The sequence below is a fragment of the Bicyclus anynana genome, chromosome 8, assembly GCF_947172395.1.
Source record: "Bicyclus anynana chromosome 8, ilBicAnyn1.1, whole genome shotgun sequence".
Lineage (NCBI taxonomy): Eukaryota > Metazoa > Arthropoda > Insecta > Lepidoptera > Nymphalidae > Bicyclus > Bicyclus anynana.
Genome location: NC_069090.1, coordinates 4,628,709 through 4,656,164, shown reverse-complemented (window position 1 = coordinate 4,656,164; position 27,456 = coordinate 4,628,709). Strand labels below are relative to the sequence as shown.

At 36.0% G+C, this 27,456-nt stretch overlaps 1 protein-coding gene across 1 annotated transcript in view; it reads left to right on the top strand.

The window, feature by feature from the left end:
- Positions 1-484: 484 nt before the first annotated feature.
- The window catches only part of LOC112058630 (fatty acyl-CoA reductase 1), a 27,758-nt gene continuing 786 nt past the window's right edge, over positions 485-27,456 (top strand). The window contains exons 1-13 of the mRNA XM_024099547.2: positions 485-629; positions 14,838-14,981; positions 15,421-15,514; positions 22,034-22,200; positions 23,054-23,144; positions 23,732-23,877; positions 23,998-24,107; positions 24,199-24,270; positions 24,958-25,078; positions 25,410-25,532; positions 25,757-25,876; positions 26,050-26,201; positions 27,235-27,340. Of these exons, the coding sequence (XP_023955315.2) occupies positions 14,845-14,981; positions 15,421-15,514; positions 22,034-22,200; positions 23,054-23,144; positions 23,732-23,877; positions 23,998-24,107; positions 24,199-24,270; positions 24,958-25,078; positions 25,410-25,532; positions 25,757-25,876; positions 26,050-26,201; positions 27,235-27,340 (1,439 nt within the window). The 5' untranslated portion in view covers positions 485-629; positions 14,838-14,844. The remainder of the gene's footprint in view (positions 630-14,837; positions 14,982-15,420; positions 15,515-22,033; positions 22,201-23,053; positions 23,145-23,731; positions 23,878-23,997; positions 24,108-24,198; positions 24,271-24,957; positions 25,079-25,409; positions 25,533-25,756; positions 25,877-26,049; positions 26,202-27,234; positions 27,341-27,456) is intronic.

Sequence of the window (27,456 nt, the reverse complement as noted above, 5' to 3'; positions counted from 1 at the left end):
ACCTACCTTCAGAACCTGTGGAAAGATTCTACCACCGGTTCTGAAGGCAGGTTCTGTCAAGCTTTCAATAGTGCTTGTATACTGAGCCTACTTGATTTTTTTTTATGTTATTTTTTTTACAAGTTAGCCCTTGACTACAATCTCATCTCAGTGATGATGCAGTCTAAGATAGAAGCGGGCTAACTTGTTAGGAGGAGGATGAAAATCCACACCCCTTTCGGTTTCTACACGGCATCGCTAAATTGGCGGTACGTCTTTGCCGGTAGGGTGGTAACTAGCCACGGCCGAAGCCTCCCACCAGCCAAAATATATGAATTTTGAGTAAGCTAGCTACCATCTTAGACTTCGTCACTTTACGTGAGAGTAACTTGACATAGAATAAAAAAAATCTTTACTCAAACATTTTGAGTGTAAACGCATTTGAATAGGTCAAACCCCCCTTTTAATAGTCAGTCACTTTACCGGCTAAGTAAGTAATAGTGAATTTAAATTCTATTGCAATCTCAATTACGTTAGCAGTAGACCGAGCCGTTGCAAAACTTGTCGTTCCGTACGCTGTAGTACTTCAGTGCGCATTTTCCTAACGTTAGGACTCAACGCGTATTTGATTTTCCCGTGCAATTACAACGGTAAGTGATTATTTTTTTTTTTGTATGATTTTAAAGTTAAATATTCGAACAAAAATATTTAAAGAAATCGTTGATGAGGTTCTCTATGTACCATATAGAATAGCTGAAATCTGAATTTTCATTGAAAATTAAAAAAATGAAATTTTATATTTAAGTATATAATATTTATTACATTTAGTAATAATGTAATTAGTACTGCATGAATTTCTATTTGAAATTTTCGAGATGGTTTCATGAAAATATGTTTAGGTAATAATTTCAGTTTTCAATTCATTAAATCTTTTTATGACTTTTAACGACGTTTTTCTCCGAAAGCCACGTTATTTGTGAATGTCACAGGTTATATTTTATTCCCACATTCACTCGTGAAAGGGCGAACCACCGCGTGGCGTCTGCGGGATGCTAGTAGGTAAAACCCTCAACTCTATCATTAATTAAAGTCTCGTAAATATCCAAGATTTTTGAGATTGTATGGTTATTATACTCATTGTAGCCGGTTACCTATTTGTTTGGACCTTGGTGGCTTTGGAAGAAAGGGATGATGACAGATTTTTAAATTGTACATATATAAATTAAGAGTATGCTAATAGTAAAGTAAAAGTAACAGGGTATCTGCGATCATTACTTTCGGAGCTACAGGGATTTAATGGGTCAGATTTGCGGCACTGCCACGGATCCCTGAAAAACGCCCCATACAAAATGGCACAAACTAATGACGTCGTAGGTACATAATGATCGTTAGATTTGTATGGGCGTTGAAACAAAATTACTAATATCTCTGTTATTTGCGTTTTTGTTTATACACACATTTATACATGCACATATTAAAAAATGTCAAATTTAATGTAAGAAAGCTAAAACTTATGAACTTACAACTAATTACGATAAAAGATTTTTAATAGATTTTGAAATTTTATAATCTTATTTATTTTGCAAATATCTATATATATAATAAGAATATATAATAAGAATACGCGATATAATATATAATAAGAATACGCGAGCCGAATGACTAGGTTCGAGCAGTTTAGGCAGTCAGGTTCTTTTTTTTTGTTTTTTAATTATTTACCTATAAATTCAATTTTGATCAGTTAGCGTTAAATAAATAGTGAATACGAAATCACTGGCTTAAGAATTACCTATTATTAATCGTTAATTGGTGTATCACTAGATAGTATTAAACAAAGTCGTTTTCTCTGTCCCTAAGTATGCTTAAATCTTTACAACTATGCAACGGATTTTTATGCGGTTTTTTTAAGAGATAGAATGATTATAGAGGAAGGTTTATAGGTATGTACCTACAATAACATCCGTGGTTCCCGCGGGATTTGTAAAAAGCTGAAATACACGCGGACGAAGTCACAGGCGTCCGCTAGTATTAACTAAAGTACTTAACAAGTTAAGGACGGCTACCTACCGGAAAACATACCAAGTGATTTATCATTCCGGTCAAGTTAGCTCTCTACCATTTTAGGCTGCATCGTTACATCAGGTGGTATCCCAGTCAGGGGCATACTTGTTCTAATTTTAAAAAAAACCTTTACAAGTCTTACCTAAGAGTACCTAATGGAACCAACTATTTAGGTTAGGTACTATTCCGTACTGCAAAGTCACGCGTATTTTTTCGCATTAAAATCTGCCAGCCCTTCTGAAGCAATTAGTTGTGGTTACTTAATAATTTTACATTAAAAATTGGTATAACGAAACTAAATTAGAGAATAAGTCGGTATGTTACGATTTACGTAACTTGACCGACTTTTCAGAGACATCTGCGTTCCGTTTGCAAGACGACCTTGGTTGGGAATGTTTTGAGATGTGACAAGATTTAGGTAAACTTTTTACTAGTAGGTACCTACCTTTTGTTACCTAACAGTGAAATTACATACCACAAATACGTCATAAATCATGTTGATTGGATATAACAAAGTTTATGTGGTCGGACAAGAAGTTATAAGGTATCCCTTGACTACAATCTCACCCGATGGTAAGTGATGATGCAGTCTAAGATGGAAGCGGGCTAACTTGCTAAGAGGAGGATGAAAATCTACGCTCCTTTCGGTTTCTACACGACATCGTATTGGAATGCTAAATCGCTTGGAGCTAAAATTGGGGTGGTAACTAGCCACGGCCGAAGCCTCCCACTAGCCTAGATCCATTACGCTGCTCCAGTAGGGGTTGTAGTTTAGTAATTTTAGATGTTGGTTAATTTGTTTACGCTTTTTGACTTATACATTTCCGTGAATTATTATCGTGTAGGGAGAGAAAAAAAGTTTCCATCCAGAAAAAACGTGCTAATCGTAGGAAAAACTTAGGTAACTTATTTTATTTTGAGTAGGTATGATAAGATCACAGTTAAGATATGTAATAAATCAAAAAAAAAACACAAAAGGCCAAAAAAATGTTATTAAAACAAAAGTTATTAGGTACACAGAGAACATGAAATTAAATGTATAAAATTGCGGTTGCAAATCTTGCCATTGGAAATAACAATTAAAATAAATTTTAAATTCTAAATTAGTTATTTAAATTAGTTTATTACCGCGGTCAAAATAAATATGGAAATGCGCATAATTTTGCAAAAAGCTGAACATGTACCTAAGTGAACGTTATATTCAAAATATGAAAGTGTTCTTGACTTTTGGTAAGATTGATCACAGTGTAAAAAAATTCAAATTTCGCGAAAATGGGATTTCAAAATTTTAAAGAAGAGTTTTACGAAACTAACTGATAAGACATAAAATTATAATTATCACCCTATCTTTTCACCATTAACAACCCATATTCGGCTCATTGTTGAGCCTCCTCCTCTTCCCTCTGAGAATGAGTCTCCTATCAGAATGAGAGTGATTAGGCTAATAGTCCACCACGCTGGCCCAATGCAGACTTCACATACGAAGAGAATTAAGAAAATCCTCAGGTATGCAGGTTTCTCCGCGATGTTTTTCCTTTAACGTTTGAGACGCGTAATATTTAATTTATTAAAATGCACATAACTGAAAAGTTAGAGAGAGGTGCATGTCCCGTTCCGGAACCTACATATATATATCGCACAGGTGGACATGTCAGCTGGGCTATAACGGCTCTTACTTACTAGGTATTTATTATTTCCTGAAAGGAGATGGTCCATTTCAGGTACACTATATGATTAAAATTTAAAAAATACGAGGATTTTTTAAAAATCTAAATTAATGACTAAATGTAACTAAATAAAAAGAAATGAATAAAATTAAAACCCAAGTTTTTGAGTTGTAACAAAATGGCGCTCTTAAAGCAACTGACATCACTATTGACAGCAAACGTCAAATCGACTACTGCATTGAAAACGTCATCAATCCGCCATTATTACCCATGTTAGTGTTGCGTTTGGGAGAGAATTAATATTATTTCGAAAGAATTAAAGTTAATTCTTAGATTTGTATAATCAAAAATAGTTTAAAAAAAATACTTTCTTTCATTTCCGCCAGGGTACAATGACTTCTGGGCTCCATACAATTTTGGACCATCTCCTTTACCGTTTATGAGTAAATCGATAGTAAAAGTCGCTTGTAGGTTGTCGTCCAAACCAGTGGTAGATTCCACAACACCGATTAGAATTTTCGAAATAACTTTGTAAGATTTATGAATAAATGAATTCGTTTTGTGTCTGTGATTTGTTGGTGTTCTGACCCAGTTTCATATATATTTATAATTGAACTATCCATGTTGCGTGATAGTAAGAACAATTAAAATAGTAAGCCGTGATAATGACTAACTTAGAGTACAAGGCCGATTATAACCGAATGATTTCTGATCATTGTATCTAATGTATGAGATTTTTAAACCGAGATAAGAAAGAAATATACAGTGAAAACTTATGTAGGTACTTACTCTTTTTTGAAATGCGGCTAAAAATACAATTTACTTTCCACCATAATAGAAGAAAAATTAAAACAATGATAAAAAAATCATTCAATTTCATACTAGGAATGCCCCACCCAAAGTCCGCGTACTTTCAGCACCTTTCAGTTCCTGTTAGCCCAGAAGACGGACGGTTTTGTACTTACATCCAGAGATTACCCCTTACCACATCACAAAGTCTCTAACTACATCTTTATAAAATTAATAAAGGTAGGTGGGTAGTTATCATTCACGTTATCACTATGTATTTTTACTCTTCTATAAGTTAATCTAATTTATACGTGTAAGTATCCCATTCAAAAGAATCACAAAAAACGAAGCGAATACGAAAGCTCTGCCTGAGCCCGAGGGCTAGAAGAACTTTGAAAAGAACCAGAACAGAGGCCTTGAAGAGTCTTTCCAAGGGTGACTCCTGGCACCTGAGGGACTCGGACCTTGCCTTAAAGAGACGCTAGGACCGATGGGGTTTCCGGGCGGGATACGGGGAATATGTCGCCTAGATGCCAGATGGGAGAAATTCTCGAGTTGGTCGACACTCTCCGTATTCCCAATGGGTATTCAACATCCTGCGGTGGCTGCTCGAGGCCATTGTGCTTGGAAGTCCATGCAAGAAGCCCATGTCCAGCAGTGGACGTCTATTGGCTGATACTAATGATGATGATGATTAAACAATCGTAGAGTACCCGAACACTGCGCGGGGTTTTAGTCGGTTGGAGACCAACATGACATACCTACTTGCTTCCCTGTAGAAATAATGGAGTTTGTGGGAAGAGTGAAATCCTAACCTTCCCACCATTATATTTTGGAGGATGGGATGATAGGATAGGGAGATTCCCTCCCTTTCAGCAGTTAAAATGAGAATTATCTCAAAAGTTGATTTTTATCCGTATAAGAAACATGAAATACACGAAGGCTACTTGTTTAAATTCAATACACATGTATATACACGAACATAATCAGAACATCAAGTACAAAAATGGTGTAACTCAATATTTTTCATATTCAAGTAGATGTATTTTTATGTAAAATGTTAATTAATTTAGCCTTAACTTAATTTACGTTAATTAATATCATAAACTTTATAAGTAAACAGTAGCATGCAGGTATCGAACTGATTAGCACTTTACGCGTAATATCCGAGAATAGTAATTCCGTTAACTTTGACTTCACTATTATACTATACTGTTTAACTTCTATTCTAAGGAAATGTGTATAATCATGATCAGGGCATGTAGCCTTGTGGCATGTCGATTCTCTTTCTACAAACGCTAACGCTTTGAATGAATGTATGTATAGGAATGAATTGAAATAATAATTTATGACCTGTCGATTACAAATGTCATTTATATACATTTTTTAATATTCGAAGCGTTTACGATTAATGAAAGAGAATCGACGTGCCACATTGCTACAGGCTAAGGTATATCATACCGGGCACCTACAGAGTTCATAAGGCACCGTATTTATATACCACCGTATACTTTGATTAGCATAAAAACGCGGTGTTTATTGTCAAAAATAAATTTAATTAAGTAATTCTGAATAAGAATATTATACAATATGCAGATTATATAGTTTAATACAATGTATACAACTTATATGTTGATTTACACTCATATATTACAGCGTGCAATTAAAGGAATCGCAAGCAAATTCACACGCTGTTTGCACGGTTATTTATCTAGAAATGAATGTTTTTGGGATAACCACTTTCGTCTTGACCGACTGTATTAATGATAGGTAATCAGGCACGAGACGTTCTTGACCTTGCTAGAGTACGTGTTGGGAATTTATTATCCGTCCACGTAATAGTACATAACAATAGACGTCGTAATAGTGCAGTGCTAAGATTGACTACATCCGAAAGGTTTACTCAATGTACCTGCTGTTAGTTTTGATTTTTTCATCATCATTATCACATTAATTTACTATAAAACACGGCTAAAACTCACGTAATGCAACGTCAGAGTATGCCCGACTAGTCTCGAACCCATACGGGGCCCTTAGTCATGTCTGGTTCTTGCAACGCGGCACGATCCAAACTTAACCTCTTGCAACCAGCTCATGACTAAGGGCATACTCCGACGTTGCATTACGTGAGTTTTAGTCGTGTTTTATAGTAAATTAATATGAATAACACTGACGATAGTTTAAATTCTAAAATCATTACTATCTTATCAGCCGATAGACGTCCTCTGCAGGACATAGGCCTTTTGTAGGGACTTCCAAACATCACGATAATAAGCCACCTGCATCAAGCGAATCACTGCGACTCGCTTGATGTCATCAGTCCACCTGGTGGGGGGTCGATCAACACTGCGCTTTCTGCGTTTGGTTTATTATGTGCAAGATATAGATTTTTACCACGTGATATACATGACTAACGTGTTATTAACGGTACCGGATGTGGAATTTTTTTGAAACATCGTTTCCAACTCAGGGAATTCCAATTTCATACTAGTCTTACGACAGATTGGATGAAAAGGAGAATACCTATTGGTTAAAAAAAATATTTTTGACATCTCAAGATTTTTACTTTTCATTGTTATTATTATTATTTATTATCTATTTGCTCTCATTTATTTTTGTTTGTTTTTTATTAATTTTTAACAATAATACAAAACACTAATTAAAAATTCATAAAAAGAAAATTAACCCTCCCGCTTCGGGAGTGCCCAAGCAACCGGTTTAGTTATTATTATTATTACTTTTCAAGCATTTTTATGGCCCAATATAGATTTCAGGTTTACAGGGGAAAATGCAGCTTTAAATCAGCACGCTGCTCCTACTATTACTTTTTAACCGACTTCCAAAAAGGAGGAGGTTCTATGTTCGGCTGTATGTTTGTTTTAATAGTTAATACCGATTACCGGCTTACTGGCTTACCTCATACCGTGTTTAAGCTCGAAATTCGGAAATGTGAAATACCAATGGCTCTGAGCTGCTACTGAGGCTTTCTTGGGAGAAAAAATATCCAATACTTTTGTATCCAGAATCTAGACTCGAATCTAGGAACTTATCATGTAACTGAACAGATTAACCGTTGGACCAATGAGGAAGATTCTCTAGTAGACAAAGGTAGCTATTCCTTACTAGATAATCTTACTCGTACCTAGGGTTGCCAACCGTAACATATTTATAGTATTATACTAATACTATAAATATATTACGTACTTTACCTTATCATTTAAGGTTACGGATTCATAAAAATAATTAGGCCTCTGAAACAGCTGACTGTTTTTTATTTGTATATTTTGGTAGGCATCAGAATATGTCTTAAAATATTCGTAAAAATTTATTTAAATTGCCTCTTTTTTATATTTATAGTATTATACTAAATTTCGGGTCTGCATACTATATACTATTGAAGAAATATATAGTACGCAAAAATACTATATTTTAAACAACTTGCGAATCGAATCGAACTTGTCTATCTTATCGAATTCCGATCTTAAAGTTAACAATATAAAATGAGCTTTTAGTTTTCGAAATATTTAACATGAAAAACGTGCAAAAGTATATTTACCAAAGACAAAAATTCTTGAAAAATGCAATAAGTAAATAAATATAGTTTTTTATAAAAACTAACGTGTTTTTTTTGCTTATTTCGTAAAATACCATAATATTTCTTTAAGCGTACTATATATTTTTACGGCTAAATATGAAAAATACTGTATCTTCCTTAAAAAATGTTGGCAACCCTAGTCATACCGTTCTTAAGTAATATCACTGTTGCACAGATCGATGACAAAATCCGAGTACTAATCTGTCACAATATTAAAGTAGTGTTATTAGCAGGAAGAGTTGGCCCTAGGACTGATTAGCTAGTGACCGCATTGGGTTAGATATACGCCGTTACTTACGCTTACCTACATCAAGTTGTGTGTAAAGTGTACATTTCTTGTGAAATGCCGTGCGTGCGGTATGCTGCAATGTTAGTAATCGAGATCTGCTTCAATAGGTATCTAGCTCAAAGTCGGTATTGCCGATTTTGGTACTTTTGCACTTAAAATAACTTTCAATGTTTAATTTTTTTTATTCTTTACAAGTTGGCCCCTGACTACAATCTCACCTGATAAGTGATGATGCAATTTAAGATGAAAGCGGGCTAACTTGTTAGGAGGATGAAAATCCACACCCCTTACGGTTTCTACACGACATCGTACCGGAACGCTAAATCTTTTGGCTGTACGTCTTTATCAGTAGGGTGGTGACTCGCCCCCCACCAGCCAATTTGCGGAATTATTTAAATCTAATACGCTTATTTTTAGTAGCGAATTTTTTATGAACTTTTGAACAGTTTTTCTGTTTGTCAATTTTAAGTTTTGATTTTTTGACTCTCAATAGATCACGGAACTACTGAAAAAAGGTGACAGGAAAGTCAGCAAATAGACTTTTTAAATTAATCACTTTCAATAATCATTAGGTAACTTTTTATTAATTATCATCATTATCAACCCATATTCGGTTCACTGCTGAGCTCGAGTCTCCTCTCAGAATGACAGTGGTTAGGCCAAATAGTCCACCACGCTGACCCAATGCGGATTGGCGGACTACACACACGCGGATAATTAAGAAACTCTCAGGTATGCAGTTTTTCTCACGATGTTTTTCCTTCACCGTTTGAGACACAAGATATTAAATTTCTTAAAATACACATAGGTAACTGAAATGCTTGAGGTGCATGCCCCTGACCGTATTCGAACCCTCTGAATCGTAGGCAGAGGTCATATCCACTGGGCTATCACGGCTCTCAAGACTATCTATCGTTAGAATGTAAATAGTATTGGGAATAAAAGAGGGATGAAAGCTTACATTAATTATTCGCATACAAAGTCGCAGTCGTTCGCTAGTAGGTATTATAAATTGACGGTCAATGATTCTCACGTTTCTGCAGCTCAAACCGCAGCGAGAACGTTTCGTCATGCACGCAGCGACCAATACACGATCGTAATGAGAATAATTGATCGTCAATGGCGAGCATACATGTTTCGGTTATATCCTTCACAGACATCAGTTATCCAAACTACCGGATGGCGGATGATGTGTAATAACTCATGTCACCACACTCTATGCTGCTTTACGCAATATACTCCATCTTGACCAAGGTTGTGTTAGTAAGTTGACACGAATGTGACATCTATAGTACGAGTAGGTACATTCATTCATATTGTGAAAGAATTTTTACTAAATGTTAAGTGATTTCTACAATGTTACAACTCTGCTTTGGAAATTCAAAGCCGAGTTGTAACATTTCCACACTAATTATGATTACGGATTCATAGAAATAATTAGGCCTCTGAAACGGCTCGACTGTTTTTTCTTTGTATATTTTGGTAGGCATCAGAATATGTATTAAAATATTCGTAAATTTATAATAATTTAAGCCCCCCCCCCCCCCCTCTATATACGTCTATGAGCATACCTTGCATGTCGTTGAGTACTTATACGTTGAAGTACTCATATGGTGTTGTGAAATTGTTGTGTTTTATGTATATTAAAGGTATTAGGCTTCGGCAGAACTTTTAGATGAAAATTTCAAGGCGGGTTGAGTTTTCAGACACATATAACAAATATAAGTCTATAAAAAGTATAGTCATATTTAAAACTTTGACAAATGTTGACACTATATACTTCCTTGAACCTTCCTCATAAATCTCTCAATCTTGTATAAAAATCGGCATAGTTTTCGAGTTTATCGTGAACAGGCAGACGCGTTAGCTTTGTCTATATTGGGTATGTATAGAAGATTTTATGTAGATAAGTTTCATAGATTCAATTATTTTGGATATAGTTAAGTACACAGAACAGAAAATGCTAAAAGTTAACGCTTACATAATTATAAAAGCTTTGATTATAAAAAGACTAGCTGACGCCGCGCGGTTTCACCCGCGTGGTTCCCGTTCCCGTAGGCATACGGGGATAATATATAATCTTCCTCGATAAATGGGCTATCTAACACTAAAACGATTTTTCTAATCGTACCAGTAGTTCCTGAGATTAGCGCGTTCAATCAAACAAACTCTTCAGCTTTATAATATTAGTATAGATTAATTTGATATCATACCGGGTTATACTATGAAATTGGTATTATAATCTGTTAAATAAAACTTAATTATTATGTTAATGTTAATTTTGTATTCAAGTTAATGTAAATAAGGTAAGTTTTTTGTACGACTTGCACAGAGGTTAGGATACAATATTGTTCTTAGTTTTTCCGGCGGGATGGTTATATTATTGTTGTAAAAACAATCTGTATTATTACTTTTAAAGATACTTATCTAAAGACACTTGAAATTTATTTACGTATTTTGATAAAACGTGTTTGTGATTTAAATACTTTAGTATTTAATACGTCAGTAATATTCCATTAATTTTGTTTACGTAACCAGGTCTGACCTTGGTTTAGAAGTCCCAGTGCTCCACATTATTTCCTCTTAGATGCCAAGTATGTTTTATTTTTTTAGGGTTCCGAAGTCAACAAGGAACCTTAAAAAGGTACCTAAACGTTCAAAGTTTGAACTATGAACGTCATATAAACAGCGAAATTAACCTCTTGTACCTACGTCAATACATCCTATTGTAGGTACATTTTTTACTTTAATAAGTCTCAAATCGCCATTAACTGAAGGTTAGAAAAATACCATTGTTTTAGAAGGCGTTTCTTGGAATACTAATAACCTAATAGGCACAGACGTGTTTACAAAGTATTCATCTTTTAAAAACTACAAGCTACTAACATTTACCTATTATTTTTTTCTAATATTACATAAGATAAGAAAAGTTGACGGAGCAAACAGATACAACTGAAAAACTATCACTTACAACTTAGAAAAGAGCGAAAAGTTTCGTTAGTCAAAGTAGCTAGGTTTACTAGCTAGTTCACCAAAATAAACAATTATGATTTTTTTTTTAACTTTTAATAATTTAACAAAATTTCGGTCATGGAAGGGAAATGTACCAAGTACAAGGCCCAGGATGCCTTTGTAAAAATTGAGTTTTTTTTAACTAGCCGTCACCTTTCCCTTGAGATTTATTTCCTACCAATTTATCACAGCGATCCGGTATGATTTCACATAATAACCAGTCTGATACTGAAGCCTTGTCTACATTATCCGTAGTTAAACAAGCTATCCACTAAATAAGGGTTTCTCAAACTTTCGGCTCCATGAACCATTGTTAAAATTTCCAAGTGACAGCAAACCCCTTACTAGTGGGGAAACCCCCCCCCCCAGTAATTTTGTAGGTAATGATAATGTTAGGAAAAATCAGTTATAGCGAACCTCCTACCGTCGAATGGCGAACCCCTAGGGGTTTGCGTAGCCACTTTGAGAAACCTTGCAAATCAATGAGGCATTACAGAGTTACATTACCCATTAGGAAACACACTCGTAAAGGCGAATTCGCAAAAAGACAAAAAAGTCCCGTCAATTTGCTCTAACAGCTACTAACCCCGATCTTTCAAAAGATAATGTCCAAGGTTAAGTGTACGCAAACACCTTACACATAATTTACCATTGCATAAGCAGTTACACTCAGTAGCGACTAAGTAATGTCATGCAATCTTTGTGCCATACCCAAATCTCGTCACTCTTGGTAAACATGGATAGGGCCGGAAAAACGCAATTCTTATAAAGTTTAATTATTTATTTAATAATTTTATTTAATAGGATTCCGAAGATGTAACATATTTTGACGGCCTCCGTGGCGCAGTGGTATGCGCGGCGGATTTAAAAAACGGAGGTCCTGGGTTCGATCCCCGGCTGGGCAGATTGAGATTTTCTTAATTTGTCCAGGTCTGGCTGGTGGGAGGCTTTGGCCGTGGCTAGTTACCACCCTACCGGCAAAGACGTACCGCCAAGCGATTTAGCGTTCCGGTACGATGCCGTGTAGAAACCGAAAGGGGTGTGGATTTTTATCCTTCTCCTAACAAGTTAGCCCGCTTCCATCTTAGACTGCATCATCACTTACCATCAGGTGAGATTGTAGTCAAGGGCTAACTTGTAAAGAATAAAAAAAACATAGCAAGTAGTATAGTGATTGGAACCATCCCATTAAGTTTGCAGTATTACTACTGTAACTTGTGACGGGCGGCCCCGCTCTTCCATATATAGTAGACTAATACATTTGAAATAAATAATCATTAATACTAAATGACTAATCAACCATTATTGTTCCGATAGTCGTTTCATTAATGACCTTGTAGCGAAAAGCTTCGTCCAACGTTTCGCTTAATTGCTGGATCAAGGGTCGGATTAGGGGTGTCCACTTTGAAAAAACATCGATGTTTTTTTCGATTCGATATATCGAAACTGTACATCGATTACTTTCGATATATATCGAATATCCCTAGGTTGGATACAGAAGATTCAGAGCAGTGATTCCTTTCCTTCAGAGTTCCTCACTCTGGAACCCTGATTAAGAAAGCTTGGTCCACACCACTTAAAAATATACCGTAGGTTTAATTTTTTTTTTAATTTTTAATCGTGTTTTGTATTGTATTTTGTTAGTGTTGTTAGTGCACTTGATATATGCATTAAAGTACTCACTGCATACCATAAGAGATGTTTTTCTTTATGCATATCCAGTATAGTTAATTTTTCGTACCAGTGCATACCCTGACAGACAACCTTATGCACGCCTCTGAGTGTTGTGGTTCTCGACAGTGAGGCCGTGGGCTCGATACCCAGCTCGGGTCAGTTAACCATATTTTCCAAATTGGCTTAGGTCTGGTCTGGTAGGACTCGGCCGTGGCTAGTTACCACCCCACCGGCAAACGTACCGCCAAGCGATAGCGTTCCGGTACGATGCCATGTAGCAAGCCCGCTGCCGTCTTGCATAGTCACATAACTAGTGCGAGCGCAGAAAAGTCCAACTTGTCATTTAAAAAATATATTTGCTTGTGTGTGTGATACTTAATCATGTAAGTTCCAATTTTCGAAAATGCAAAAATATACTGCTGTACCCATCCTATACTTTCACATGCGTCGACTATTCCGTTTTCATTAGAATATCTTATTCAATTTAGAATATCTTACCTTATAAATAACTAGCTGACGCCGCGCGATTTCACTCGCGTGGTTCCCGTTCGGATAATATACAGCCTATAGCCTTCCTCGATGGGCTATCTAACACTGAAAGAATTTTTCAAATCGAACCAGTAGTTCCTGAGATTAGCGCGTTCAATCAAACAAACAAGCTCTTCAGCTTTATATTTTAGTATAGATTATTTTATTCCGTTATTATATAAAGTCTACATTTAGTCTGCATGCTATTCTAGGCCGAATAATTATTTGTAAGCAATGTTATAAATTAAAAATGAACCTAATGTAAAAAGTACGAAGTAGCTATTTTTGATGTTTTTTGCTAGATTGCTCATGACTGCAATTATGCTTAATGGAACGCATGTTGATGTCTAGTTGCAGCACTATGATGAATGATAATAATAATATAATGATAATGGTAATGAACGATAATAATAAATAACTTAATAATTATTTATATTTACCTGTCTACACCTACATTAATATTATAAAAAGGAAAGATTTGTATTTTTTTATGTAACGAATGAACTCAAAGACTACTTCACCGATTTGTGTAATTATTTCGTCAATAGAAAGCTATATTATCAGAGAGTAACATAGGCTATACTCTATACCTGTATTCCCACGGAATGGAAAGTATGCGGGGTTTTGCTAATTTATTAAGTAATTATAAAAAAAAACAATTAAGGGTATGGTTGCTGATGTAATTGGCTTAAAACCTATGTCCCTGGTTGAAGGACAGGGCGTTCTAGGTTGATATTCCGGATTTCCTTGCATGCCTTGCGAAGTAGGTAGGTATTTCTTATACCACAAAATGTTAATGTGGCTAGGAGGTTAAAGAATTTAGTCTGGAATTAAAATTACATAAAAAGATAAACAATGTCGGTCCGTTTTGCCATGAAAGACGGACAAACAAATAGACAGACACACAAACTATCACATCTATAGGTACATATAATAAATCTGTAGAGAGGTAAATTCTGTAAATGAAATGTATTTCCAAAATAACTATCAGGGGGTAGGGGTTGTAAGTTTACATCGCGACGAAGTCGCGGGCGTCCGCTGGTTTGTAATATTTGTGTGGATTTAGACAGGAAAATCAACCCCAAAAGAAAAGATTCATCGTGACGCATACACTTTTTTCTCGGGCAAACAATGTATAGGGATGGGCCATCTCCTTTTCATCAATGTTTTCTTATGACGTTGTCACGTAAAGCTATCGTCTGCAAAACGACTTTACAGAAAACCAATTTTCTATCTTTTCCAGTTCCACCATGTCCTCCGAAGGTTACACATCTTCGGAGCTGGAGTCCATGCCGGACCGGATAGCGGAGACCTTCTCCGGAATGAATCTGCTCATCACTGGCGGCACAGGCTTCATGGGAAAGGTGCTGGTGGAGAAACTGCTCAGGTATGAAGAGGTTACATTGTAGTTAAGAGGATGATACAATGTTGGAGTCTATTTGACTGAATGAGATTAATTTTCTGTGAAAATGTGAAAGTTCATCAGTTTCTTTCTCTTAAAAAGAAAAGTATAAGTTCGAAGTTAAAGTTATACAGTTTTTTAGGGTTGATAACTTAATTACTTACTACTTAATTATGTTAAACTTTTAATAGGAAAAATAACTTAATATTCACTTTTTTTAGCAAAAAGTTGCGATTTTTCATCAACTTTGTTGTTTATAGTATATTTTTAATGTTACTTACTGGATAGAAAATAAAATGAAACTTTTTTGAAATGACATATTACTGGAGAAAATGCTGGTCAATGACACCGTATACAATATCCTGTATCATAATATCCAGTGTGTTTCATAAATCGGAAATATACCTTTTTCTCTTTTTTACAGAAAAGTTCCCGATATCGGTAAAATCATGATACTGGTTCGTCCGAAAAAAGGAAAGACCCCGAAACAGCGTCTTGAAGAAATGTTAAATGATGCGGTAAGATCATCATCATTACAATCATCATTTTGTGGGGTCGGCCAAATATGTCAAACTCTACATTCGCTCCTATCATTAGTCATATAGTCTACTCCTTTTACACACATTATCCTCTTTCACATACTTCAACCATCTCATTTTTGCCCTTTTTCTCCTCTTGTGTCTTCTACTTGCAATTTCAACATTCTTCTGGTAATATAACTTTTACCCCTCTGCGTTACATTTCCATATGATACCACTTTCATCATCATCATCATATCAGCCGATGGACGTCCCCTGCAGGTCATAGGCCTTTTGTAGGGACTTCCAAATATCACGATACTGTGCCACCTGCATCCAGTGAATCCCTGCGACTCGCTTGATGTCGTCAGTTCACCTGGTGGGGGTTCGACAACACTGCGCTTACTAGTGCGGCTAGTTTCTAGCACTTTGGGACCCCAACGTCCATCGGCTTTTCGAACTATGTGCCCCACCCATTGTCACTTTAGCTTCGCATCTCGTTGAGCTTAAGCGGAACTCCTCCTTTCTGATTAGATCACGCAGAGATAATCCTAACATATTTTGTTCCATCGCCCGCTGTGTGACTCTGAGGCCCATAGTTAGCGACCAAGTCTCGGAACCATAGATCATCACTGGCAACACGCACTGTTCGAAGACTTTTGTCTTCAAGCACTGAGGTATATCGGACGAAAAGATTTCGCAAAGTTTTCAGAATGCGGTCCAGCCGAGTTAGTTTCGGCGGTTCACCTCTTTCTCGAAATTTGACCTACCTAACTGGATCATATGTCCTAGGTATATGTATTCGTGTATTTCGAATGCAGCGTTCTCAACTATAACTGGGTGGAGCGATACATGAGCATTACACATTATTTCCGTTTACCACTTCACTCCTTAACTATTTGTCACTGGTGCCACTTTCAGACTTGCGCTTATAGTAAACTCGTTGCTTAGTTTATCCATTCTAGTTTATTCATTCTAGTTTATTCATTCCACACATTCATTTCAATACACGCATTTCGTTCCGATGCAATCTTCTACTATCCGTCCTTGTTACCGCTGAACGCCCGTTCACGTGATAGCCTAAGCAGAGGTGCCCAAACTTTATTGGTTTCCGACCTGCGAGCCCACAAACCAAAACTGCCAAAGCCGGAAACCATCTTTTTGGTCATCTTAAAAAGGGGGCATAAAATATTGGTAACGTTCAGATTCCCTAATCTTTGTTTTTTGATTGAATTGGACTGACTGAGAGTTTTTTTCAAAGTAGGTACCTACCTATTTCTTTCAGTTGTTTTTAAAATATCATCATCAAAGACAACAATACATTATATATTACTGTAATTTCATAATTCAGTGGGTGTAGGTTCAAATCCGGTTCGGGTCATGCACCTCCAACTTTTCAGTTATGTGCATGGTGAAGGTAAAAAAAACATAGTCAGGAAACCATGAGAATTTTCTTAATTCTATGTGTGTGAAGTCTGCCAATCCGCATTTAGACAGCGTGGTGGACTAAGGCCAAACCCTGCTTATTCTGAGGGGAAACTCGCAACGCACCAATAGGTATATAATAGTATATTGGTAAGGCTTAGTTCACACAATTACACATTTCACTATAACAGCCTGCACGGCTGTAATCGTACTCCTAAAATACAACTCGGCAAATACCTAATAATAATAAAAAGAAAGAAATTAAAATTTCTACCGACTTTTCGAAATCACATATTAATAATCGAGACAATTTTCAGCGCACTATGTAGGTACCTAGGTACTACATAATTATGTATTCTGTGATATAGTGGTTAAAGTTAAAAGTAAAAATATTTTTCTATTTTTAATATTTAAACAGGTTGGCTGTAATATATAATTCTCTACATGTATGTATGTAGTAAATTGTACAAAGTTTTTATAATTTACCATTGCAAAATATAATAATAAAATATTGCTTAACAAATTCTTAAATAAGGTTTTTATTAAAAACTAAACAACGTTAACACAAAGGATTTTAAATTTGCAAATTGATTGTTTCCCATAAAATAGGTATTTAAAGTAATCTATCTTGTTATGAAATAAACTTCAAAAATAAAGTTAAAAATAAACTGCAAAAATAAATAGATAGGTACAAAAATAAAAACAACCGGGGCAAGCCCAACAGCATCCTGAACCCATTGTTGTATTGCATCCTTAGGGTGTCCATACACTTCGGTGTGTAGTTAACCCACAGGCTCGCGGTGTAGAAGTTTTGGCAATATATTTTATATAGAGTTATTTTTACTTCTTTACTACACCCTTCTCGAACCTGCGGGCAAACATGTTGCATCTGTACTCATAAAACATGCAGTTTATTGCTAATGTATATTTTATACTTAATGGGTAATATTAAAAAGACGATAAATTTGTTTGTTTTTTTGTTTGTATTGAAGCTTTCAAACTCTTACACCGCTACATTATCAGTCACATACTCGTTAGGCTCTATTTTATCTCCATATTCCGGGAACGGGAACTACGCGGGTGAAACCTCGAGGCATCTGCTAGAAATAGGTAAATAATAATCAAGCAATTATTATATGCAGTCAATGATGTTTAATACTGTTAAATGTGTTTTACTAGGTTATGAAAAATAAGGCGTTCAAAAGAGGAAATTTCCACATCTCAATGTTAGTTGTGGTTAACAAACTTTATAAATAATAACAAATACCTAATACCTAAATATTGTCTACAATGTCAAGTTGTGTGTTCAGGAAGTGTAAAAACTATATATACATAAATAAATAATGGAATTAAAAACAAAATTGTGCATGTGTGTGCTCAGTTTTGTAGCCTAGGCTATTCGGATCACTTTTTGCGGTGATTTTGTAGGGACGCAACTATAGATGTAAATAAACCGATTTCAAATAAAATTCTGCAGTTTTAAACCATTTTAAACGGTTTAAAACTCGACAACGAAAATAAAATGTGTTTTATACTTCATTAAAGGTTAAATTGTAGTCATTTCATCATCATTTCTTTTTATTTAGGTAGTTACAAAAACAAAATAACGTACCTACCTGCCAAATTACCCAGTACATATAACATATGTATGTATATATTATGTAGGTATACCAAACTATACATACCTATTAATTATATTCTAAATATCACGCTAATCTAAAAATCGCTATTCTAAAAATTGCTCGTTGTAGGTACACAGCCTTACACATTGCTGGGCTGCACAGGCATGATGCAACTCTTCGTTTGACTTAACCATATCTACTGTGACTTAACTCATGACGACATTTTACTTGTACCTATCGCTTGTGTTCACGTGAATCAGTGATATTTATCTAGAATGTACCTAAATGTTGAAAGCGTTTGGTTTTTAAATCTTGACTTGCGACTAAGGTTGCCAGGCCAGAAAATGCAAAGGCCGGACTTCGCACTATATAAGGCCGGACATTTTGCCCTAAAAGCCGGACATGCTTTTTTATTGCCAAACTTATTGTTTTTACAGCTGGGCTGTTGAAAAAAGTATTTATAAGTGATGTAAAGTGACGATGAGATCGAAGATGGAGTGTGCCAGATATATGCACATTCGATATTTATTAAAAGATGGACATAATATTATTATAATAAAAAAACTATATTTATAATAAAAAAACTCGTTTACGAATTTGAAATGTTTATTAAGTTAGCGAGAATCGCCACTCTGACAAAAAACTTGACAAAAGCCGGACAGGCCGAACATGTACATATTTGGCCGGACGCGACCGCAAAAAGCCGGACACCTGGCAAGCCTACTTGCGACCTGTGCTGGTATTTGAACGGGTGCGGGGTATAATGTGTTTTTTAACCCCAGCTAAGGGTGGTTTCAAAGTCAAAGTCAAATATCATTTAATTACCAATTAAATACCGATGTGATAAATAAGACTTTCTAAATTTGCAATCTTTGTCAACCGTTCGGGTCACTGAGCTCGAGTCTCCTCTCAGAATGAGAGGGATTAGACCAAATAGTCCACCACCCAAAGCCAATTTACCGTTTGAGACACATGCTATTTACGAGTAATTACATACACAGAGAATTCAGAAAATTCTCATGAATGTAGGTTTCCTCACGATGTATATCCTTACCATGCACATATATACCTTTACCATGCACATAACTGAAAAGTTGAAAGTGCATGCCCCGGGATTCAAACGTTTACGTTGAATGAAGAAGTTGATGACGTTAACATGCAATGGCGTGCACTTCATACATGCATTAAAGTACTGCATACCCTAAGAGTTGTCTTCTTAGTGCTTATTACATACTTTTTTCCAGTTTGCTTGATTTTATTACTAGTGCATACCCTGATCGACAACCTTATGCACGCCACTGTTAACAAGATATCAATTACAGGCTAAATTGTAAAAATGTTACTTGTGATAACGCCTACTTTCACCAACCTCCTTTTAAATTCTTTGGTAAAATAAATATTTGGAGAATGTATTGTTTGGAGTATTGTACCTACTGATGAATTGGGTCAATTATTTGTTGCTAGGTAGGTGTCAGCCAATGCCTTTTACCTGCCTGACTGCCTTTCTGATATTGCTCAAGCGATACAACTAGGAAAGAGATAAACCCTTTGTTTAGTAAAGTTTAGTTATTAAAGTCGAATTAAGCAACATTTAGTTTGCCAATCCGCATTACAATCCGCATACTGAGAGGAGACTCGTGCTCAATGGTGAGCTGTGTATGTAATTACTCGTAAATAGCATGTGTCTCAAACGGTAAATTGGCTTTGGGTGGTGGACTATTTGGTCTAATCCCTCTCATTCTGAGAGGAGACTCGAGCTCAGTGACCCGAACGGTTGACAAAGATTGCAAATTTAGAAAGTCTTATTTATCACATCGGTATTTAATTGGTAATTAAATGATATTTGACTTTGACTTTGAAACCACCCTTAGCTGGGGTTAAAAAACACATTATACCCCGCACCCGTTCAAATACCAGCACAGGTCGCAAGTAGGCTTGCCAGGTGTCCGGCTTTTTGCGGTCGCGTCCGGCCAAATATGTACATGTTCGGCCTGTCCGGCTTTTGTCAAGTTTTTTGTCAGAGTGGCGATTCTCGCTAACTTAATAAACATTTCAAATTCGTAAACGAGTTTTTTTATTATAAATATAGTTTTTTTATTATAATAATATTATGTCCATCTTTTAATAAATATCGAATGTGCATATATCTGGCACACTCCATCTTCGATCTCATCGTCACTTTACATCACTTATAAATACTTTTTTCAACAGCCCAGCTGTAAAAACAATAAGTTTGGCAATAAAAAAGCATGTCCGGCTTTTAGGGCAAAATGTCCGGCCTTATATAGTGCGAAGTCCGGCCTTTGCATTTTCTGGCCTGGCAACCTTAGTCGCAAGTCAAGATTTAAAAACCAAACGCTTTCAACATTTAGGTACATTCTAGATAAATATCACTGATTCACGTGAACACAAGCGATAGGTACAAGTAAAATGTCGTCATGAGTTAAGTCACAGTAGATATGGTTAAGTCAAACGAAGAGTTGCATCATGCCTGTGCAGCCCAGCAATGTGTAAGGCTGTGTACCTACAACGAGCAATTTTTAGAATAGCGATTTTTAGATTAGCGTGATATTTAGAATATAATTAATAGGTATGTATAGTTTGGTATACCTACATAATATATACATACATATGTTATATGTACTGGGTAATTTGGCAGGTAGGTACGTTATTTTGTTTTTGTAACTACCTAAATAAAAAGAAATACTTAACAATTATTTATCTTATTCTATTCTCTCAAGAGTTGCTAATGATGAATCAACATTTAGTAAGGATTAGTTTCTTAACATCAGATTATTAAACGGTCGTATATGTCCGCATTCCTTTCCAAAATAAATTAAAATTCAGATTTACTCGGTAGAAAGGTACATTTTAATTTTCAAAACATAAAAAAAAATTGTATGTTATAAAACTGTTGAAATCATGTATGTCGTGCCTATTAAGACTTGAGAGACTTTCGTTTTATTGAGGCAAATTAATTTCGAATTTTCTCAGCCACTTTGTTAGTTTCGAAAGATTAATCTCTGCAATTTGTTTAACTTCCCAAGACTTTTAATTTTTTGCATTTAATGTATGTAGAAATGTTAAATAACATACAACAAACACATAACATAATTATTAAAATTTTGCAAACATGTTTTGAAAGGGCGTTGACACCGTCTGGATTAGTCATGCCTAAAGCAATAAAAAGCCGTGACAGCCCAGTGGATTTGACCGCTGCCTTCGATTCGGAGGGTGTGGGTTTGAATCCAGTCCTCTTCATTGCATGTATCTCCAACTTTTTAGTTATGTGCATTTTAAGAAATTAAATCTGTATCACGTGTCTTAGAGGAAACCTGCATACCAGAGAATTTTCTTAATTCTCTGGTATGCAGGTTTCTGAGAGGAGACTGGAGCTCAGCAGTGAGCCGAATATGGGTTAGAAGTGATACTTCTCATTGTTCATACTTTAAGCGGTCGATTTTAATTCCAGTTATTCGAGAAACTCCGTACACTCCGAGGTAGTATCGCGCCTTTATTGGAAAAGATGCAGATCATAGATGGAGACATGAGTGCCCCAGACTTGGCCATCAGCGAAGCTAACAGACAGATGATCTACGATGAAGTGGACATGATTATACACGCTGCAGCTACAGTCAGGTCAGTATTGTTATCGCCGCGTTGCAACGACTTGAGGTACGGACAGTATGCTCGTGGCGTTCGAGCCGTCCACACCTCTTGTTGTGTAATTCTTTATGGGTTACTTGGGATAGGCGGGGAGAGTGACTTGAGTGGAAAAGGGGAGTATTTGTTAACAGTCAAAAGTACCTTTAACCTTACACACAACGTTCACAAGTGCGTGACTTCATTCAAGGTCATTCTCTGCCATTCTAGGGTCTTATTTTGGTTACAGTTTGATTTGTTAATTAAGTTGTCCTGACAAATGTTGTAATAACCTTTGATCGACATTAGTTTTCTTATTTTTGTAATCACCTCTGAATCTGCTAAAAGTTTCAAAATCAAAATTAATTTTTAGCCAATTTCAAAAAAAAAGAGGAGGTTCTCAATTCGACGCGTGTTTTTTAATGTTTGTTACCTCATAACTTCGACATTTATAAACCAATTTTGAAATTTTTTTGTTTGTTTGAGTGAGTATACTTCCAAATTAGTCCCATTTAATTTTTACGAAAATTGGTTTAGTAGTTATTTGTTAAAATCAAAATAACTGAAATAAGTGAACGAAATTGCCCATACTGTGGCGTTTACGGTCACTAAGCTAGGACATACTAAAAAAAAAAAAAACATTTAAGAAAAAAAAATTACTGACTTCAAAGATGCTTTACCTACTCTAAAAAGCAAACTAACGTTTTGTCTCATCATCAAAGACAAAGGAAAAGGAAAGGCAGAAAATACCTGAGATTTTTTATATTTATAATGATGAGAGCACAGTTAAGGAGTTGTTATTGAATAAAAATAAAGTATTTTTGGTTTTCATAAAATAATATTGTTTCAGATTTGACGAAGAATTAAAAAAAGCGGTCTTACTAAATGTTCGGGGTACAAAACTTATTCTGGAAATAGCAAAAAAATGTAAAAATCTCAAGGTCAGTCTCAATTCATTTATTTAACTTATAGAAGTAGCTAGGTATCTAAAATACTTAAAAGCTAAAAATAATTGCCTCGTTGGTCCAGTGGTTAGCCTACGTGGCGTCACATTCACGAGGCCTTGGGTTCGAATCGTGGCTCGGCTTTTCTTTCTTTTAAGAAAATTTCAGTTAAAGTTCTGAGCTTTCAAGTTTGTACGCCACAAACATCCCAACTCCGAACTGAGATTTTTTTGCTTTCACCCCCCTTGCCTTAGAGAGCACGTTAAGCCGTCCCGGTCATTATTTAATAGTGATCTTTAAGTTACATGCATTAAAAATAATTAAATATCACGTGTCTCAAACGGTAAAAGAAAAACATCGTAAGGAAACCTGCATACCTGAGAATTTTCTTAATTCTCTACGTGTGTGAAATCGGCCTACCTGCATTGGTTAGCGTAGTGGTTAGCCTAACCCCTCTCATTCTAAGAGGAGACTCTTGCTCAACACTGAACCGATTATGGGATATATATATGAATGATTGATTGTCAAATTTGAACCAAAAATGTATGTAATGTGACTCTTTCAAATATAGGTATTTCTTTCAGCTTTTCATCCACATTTCAACAGCGTACTGTCACTTACACGAGAAACTTCTGGAAGAAAGGCCTTATCCCCCACCAGCTGATCCACATAAGATCATAGATGCTATGGAATGGATGGATGATGATACAATTGCCACTATAACCCCAAAGTGAGTTAAACGATAAATTACAAATTACATGATGTTGCTAATACGAAATTAATATTCTAAATTTAAAATTAAGCAAAAGTGATAATTAACTATCATCCATTTTTCAATTGATTTTTTCAGATTACTGAGCAAATTGCCTAACTCTTATGCATTCACAAAAGCCTTAGGGGAAGCGTTAGCCGTTGAAGCTATGGAGCATATACCAGCAGTAATTCTACGTCCTTCTATTGGTAAGTTACTATTTATGGTATGGTAATGGTAAAAGGTAGAAGACACACATAAGAACCCAATAACAAATAACGTGTACCCATTTTGTTACAGTAATTCCCATTTGGCAAGAACCAGTACCTGGATGGACAGATAATATAAACGGTCCCACTGGTCTTCTTATTGGTAAGCATGTTTTTAAAGTATGAATTTGTGTTTCGTTTTTTTATTCTGATTGTGTAAACCGTGATATAACCTCTGCTTAAGATTCAGGAGGGCGTTTTCCACCTCTTTTCAATCATGTGTATTTCAAGAATCTACCTGAGAATTTTCTTAATTCTGAAGTCTGCCAATCCGCGTTGATCCGCTCAGCAGTGACAGTGAGCCAAATGTGGGTTCAAAATAATGATTGCATAAGTACCGTAGGCTCCTTAATGGGACTTCAGCGGCATCACCCGGGGGTTTGGACGAACGTAGAAGCATCGCCTGATGAGACCCGAAGGAAGAAGCAGAAGAGGTGGACGGAACGACTCTCTAAGGACGTCTCCAGTCAGGTCGTCTGAGACTCAGGCCACGGCTTAGAGATACGTTTTGGAAGGTTGTTTTGGTCTGAGTGTATCAATCCGGGCGACCCCGTATCGTTCAAAAAGCTACGTTAGACATCGGAGACCTCGCTTCGTCGGCGAAAACGCCCTGTACCTGTGTTAGCTTAGCCAAGGAAGCATTGTCGGTTGTTTTTATATCGTCGTCAGGATCGTAACGAAAATTTGGGACTTTTGGGATCTGGGGTGTAGTTGTGTTTTGTGTGAATTGTAATAGGTATGTCTACGTACATTATTCGTTTAGTCTTTGACTACTGCGTCTAAATTTCAGGTGCTGGCAAAGGGGTTATAAGAACGATGTACTGCAAAGGAAACAGTTATGCTGACTACTTGCCTGTGGATGTTTTCATCAACGGCATCATGATTGTTGCTTGGCATTACCTTAAAAATGGGTAACTATATGGTGGTTTGGGCAGACACAGAATAAAACACGCCACACAGAGCTGTCAAGCTTTAGATGTGCACCAGTTTTTTATCAAACCTCACTCTCCTATTATCACATTATTTATTACGAAAATGCGCAATCTACTATTGTGAGGTTGTTGGGGTAATAAATCTCAATTCTCACCATAACTAACTAACTTGTTAGGAAGAGAATGAAAATCCTTTACTACCCCTTTCGGTTTCTACACCACATCGTACCGGAACAGATATTCCGATTTAGAAAACCATATATTTATCATTAGAACATTGTTTGAATATGAACTTTTTTTTTATTTTCAGAGACACACAACATAATGTGGTAAATTTCACATCGTCTGCAGAAATCAAGGTGACTTGGTCGGAGATGATTGAGGCTGGAAGGGAGATAATTATGAATAGAGTACCATTGAACGGTGTTGCGTGGTGAGTTAATAAACAAGAAGAGTTAAAACTCAGTATTGTAAATTCATGAGTTACTAGTTTTCAAGATAACTTTAAAAATTGTACCGAAATGCGCCGCATTTTATTGTAAGTCGTCACCAATCTGACAAGACTGCCTAAATGCTTCGTCACTGGAATATCTTTAAGAAATCGTTACTTAAACTATTTTAATATTATCAAGTTTTTAAAACAACTTGTCAATCCAGGTATCCAGGTGGTTCTATGAAACACTCTCGGCTATACCACAACATCTGCGCGCTGTTCTTCCATTGGCTTCCTGCTATCTTCGTCGATACACTACTGTTCTGTCTCGGATATAAACCTGTGTAAGTGCCACCAATTATGTTTTTATCTGATTGTAGATATTTTACAATGTCTAATTAGACAATTCTAAAGCTATGGAATCTTAATACAAAAAGAAGTCTGAATAGAATGCTAAAATAATAAAAAAAAACTCCCAATTTTTGCAAAAATGTAATGTACTTTTCCTCTTTTGCAGTTTGATGCGTGTTCACCGTCGTATTAGCAAAGGTTTCGAAGTATTTGAATACTATACAAATAACCAGTGGGACTTCAAATCTGATATCGCTCAAACGTATCGCAATTACCTGAACCCTAGAGAACGGCGGGATTACAAAGTTGACGCTATTGGTAAGAATTTGTGTGACTTTAGAAAACAATCTTCATTCATTTTAGTTAAAGGGATATGGAGCTACCACGTTGCTCTAAAGCGGGTTGGCGGAATCAAGACGATAGTTTCAAATTAACGGCCACTATCGGATGTTAATGATATGATGTCACCTCCGAGGAACCGGGTGTGATGCCACCAGCTTCCCAACTCCAGGCTGTGGTTAGGCCTATGTGACTTGGTTAGCCAATTCTGTTTTTTTTTTTATTCAAACTGTTTTTTTTATGGCCTCCTTGGCGCAGTGGTATGCGCGGTGGATTTACAAGACGGAGGTCCTGGGTTCGATCCCCGGCTGGGCCGATTGAGGTTTTCTTAATTGGTCCAGGTCTGGCTGGTGGGAGGCTTCGACCGTGGCTACCACCCTACCGACAAAGACCTACCGCCAAGCGATTTAGCGTTCCGGTACGATGTCGTGTAGAAACCGAAAGGGGTGTGGATTTTCATCCTCCTCCTAACAAGTTAGCCCGCTTCCATCTTGGACTCCATCATCACTTACCATCAGGTGTGATTGTAGTCAAGGGCTAACTTGTAAAGAATAAAAAAAAAACTGTACCAACAAGGAAATTTAAATTGAATACTCATTTGGAATTCAAAAGTCATACAATTAGGCTTAGCTTACAATACCTACAACTTTTCAAAAGACAGGTTATGTTGATAAATTAGAAGTAGTATACAACATTGGTTTTGTACAATACAAAACAGAAGATCCTTTTTGTATTAATTAAGTATTAATTAAGAGAAAAAGATATTATAGAAGAATAGGTTGAAAACAAAAGATCTAGAAATGTCAGAAACTTTTGGGAAGAGCATCGCAACAATGAAAACCAATTCCTTTGATCCAATTTCTTTTTACTTGTATCCAAAATTTGGATGAAATGGGTTTCCAATCATCTTATCAATCATATTACTTGAAAATTGTGTGTGTTGTACAAGAATAACATGCACGGAGATTAATTTAAGACATTTCGTTGATCAGCTTTATCAATCTATTTGCAGGTTTAGACATTTCAAAATATTTTGAAGATTGCATTAGAGCTGCTCGAGTATTCATTTTGAAAGAGTATGACGATACTCTGCCTGCTGCCAGACGTCACATGAAAATGTATGTATTCTTAGTACTCTGCTATTCTGTATTTGGAATGTTGACTAATACCAAGCCATCTTTCTACTTCTTTCTTGTGTGTTTATATATTTTAATTTTTCTTTTTGTTTGCATTC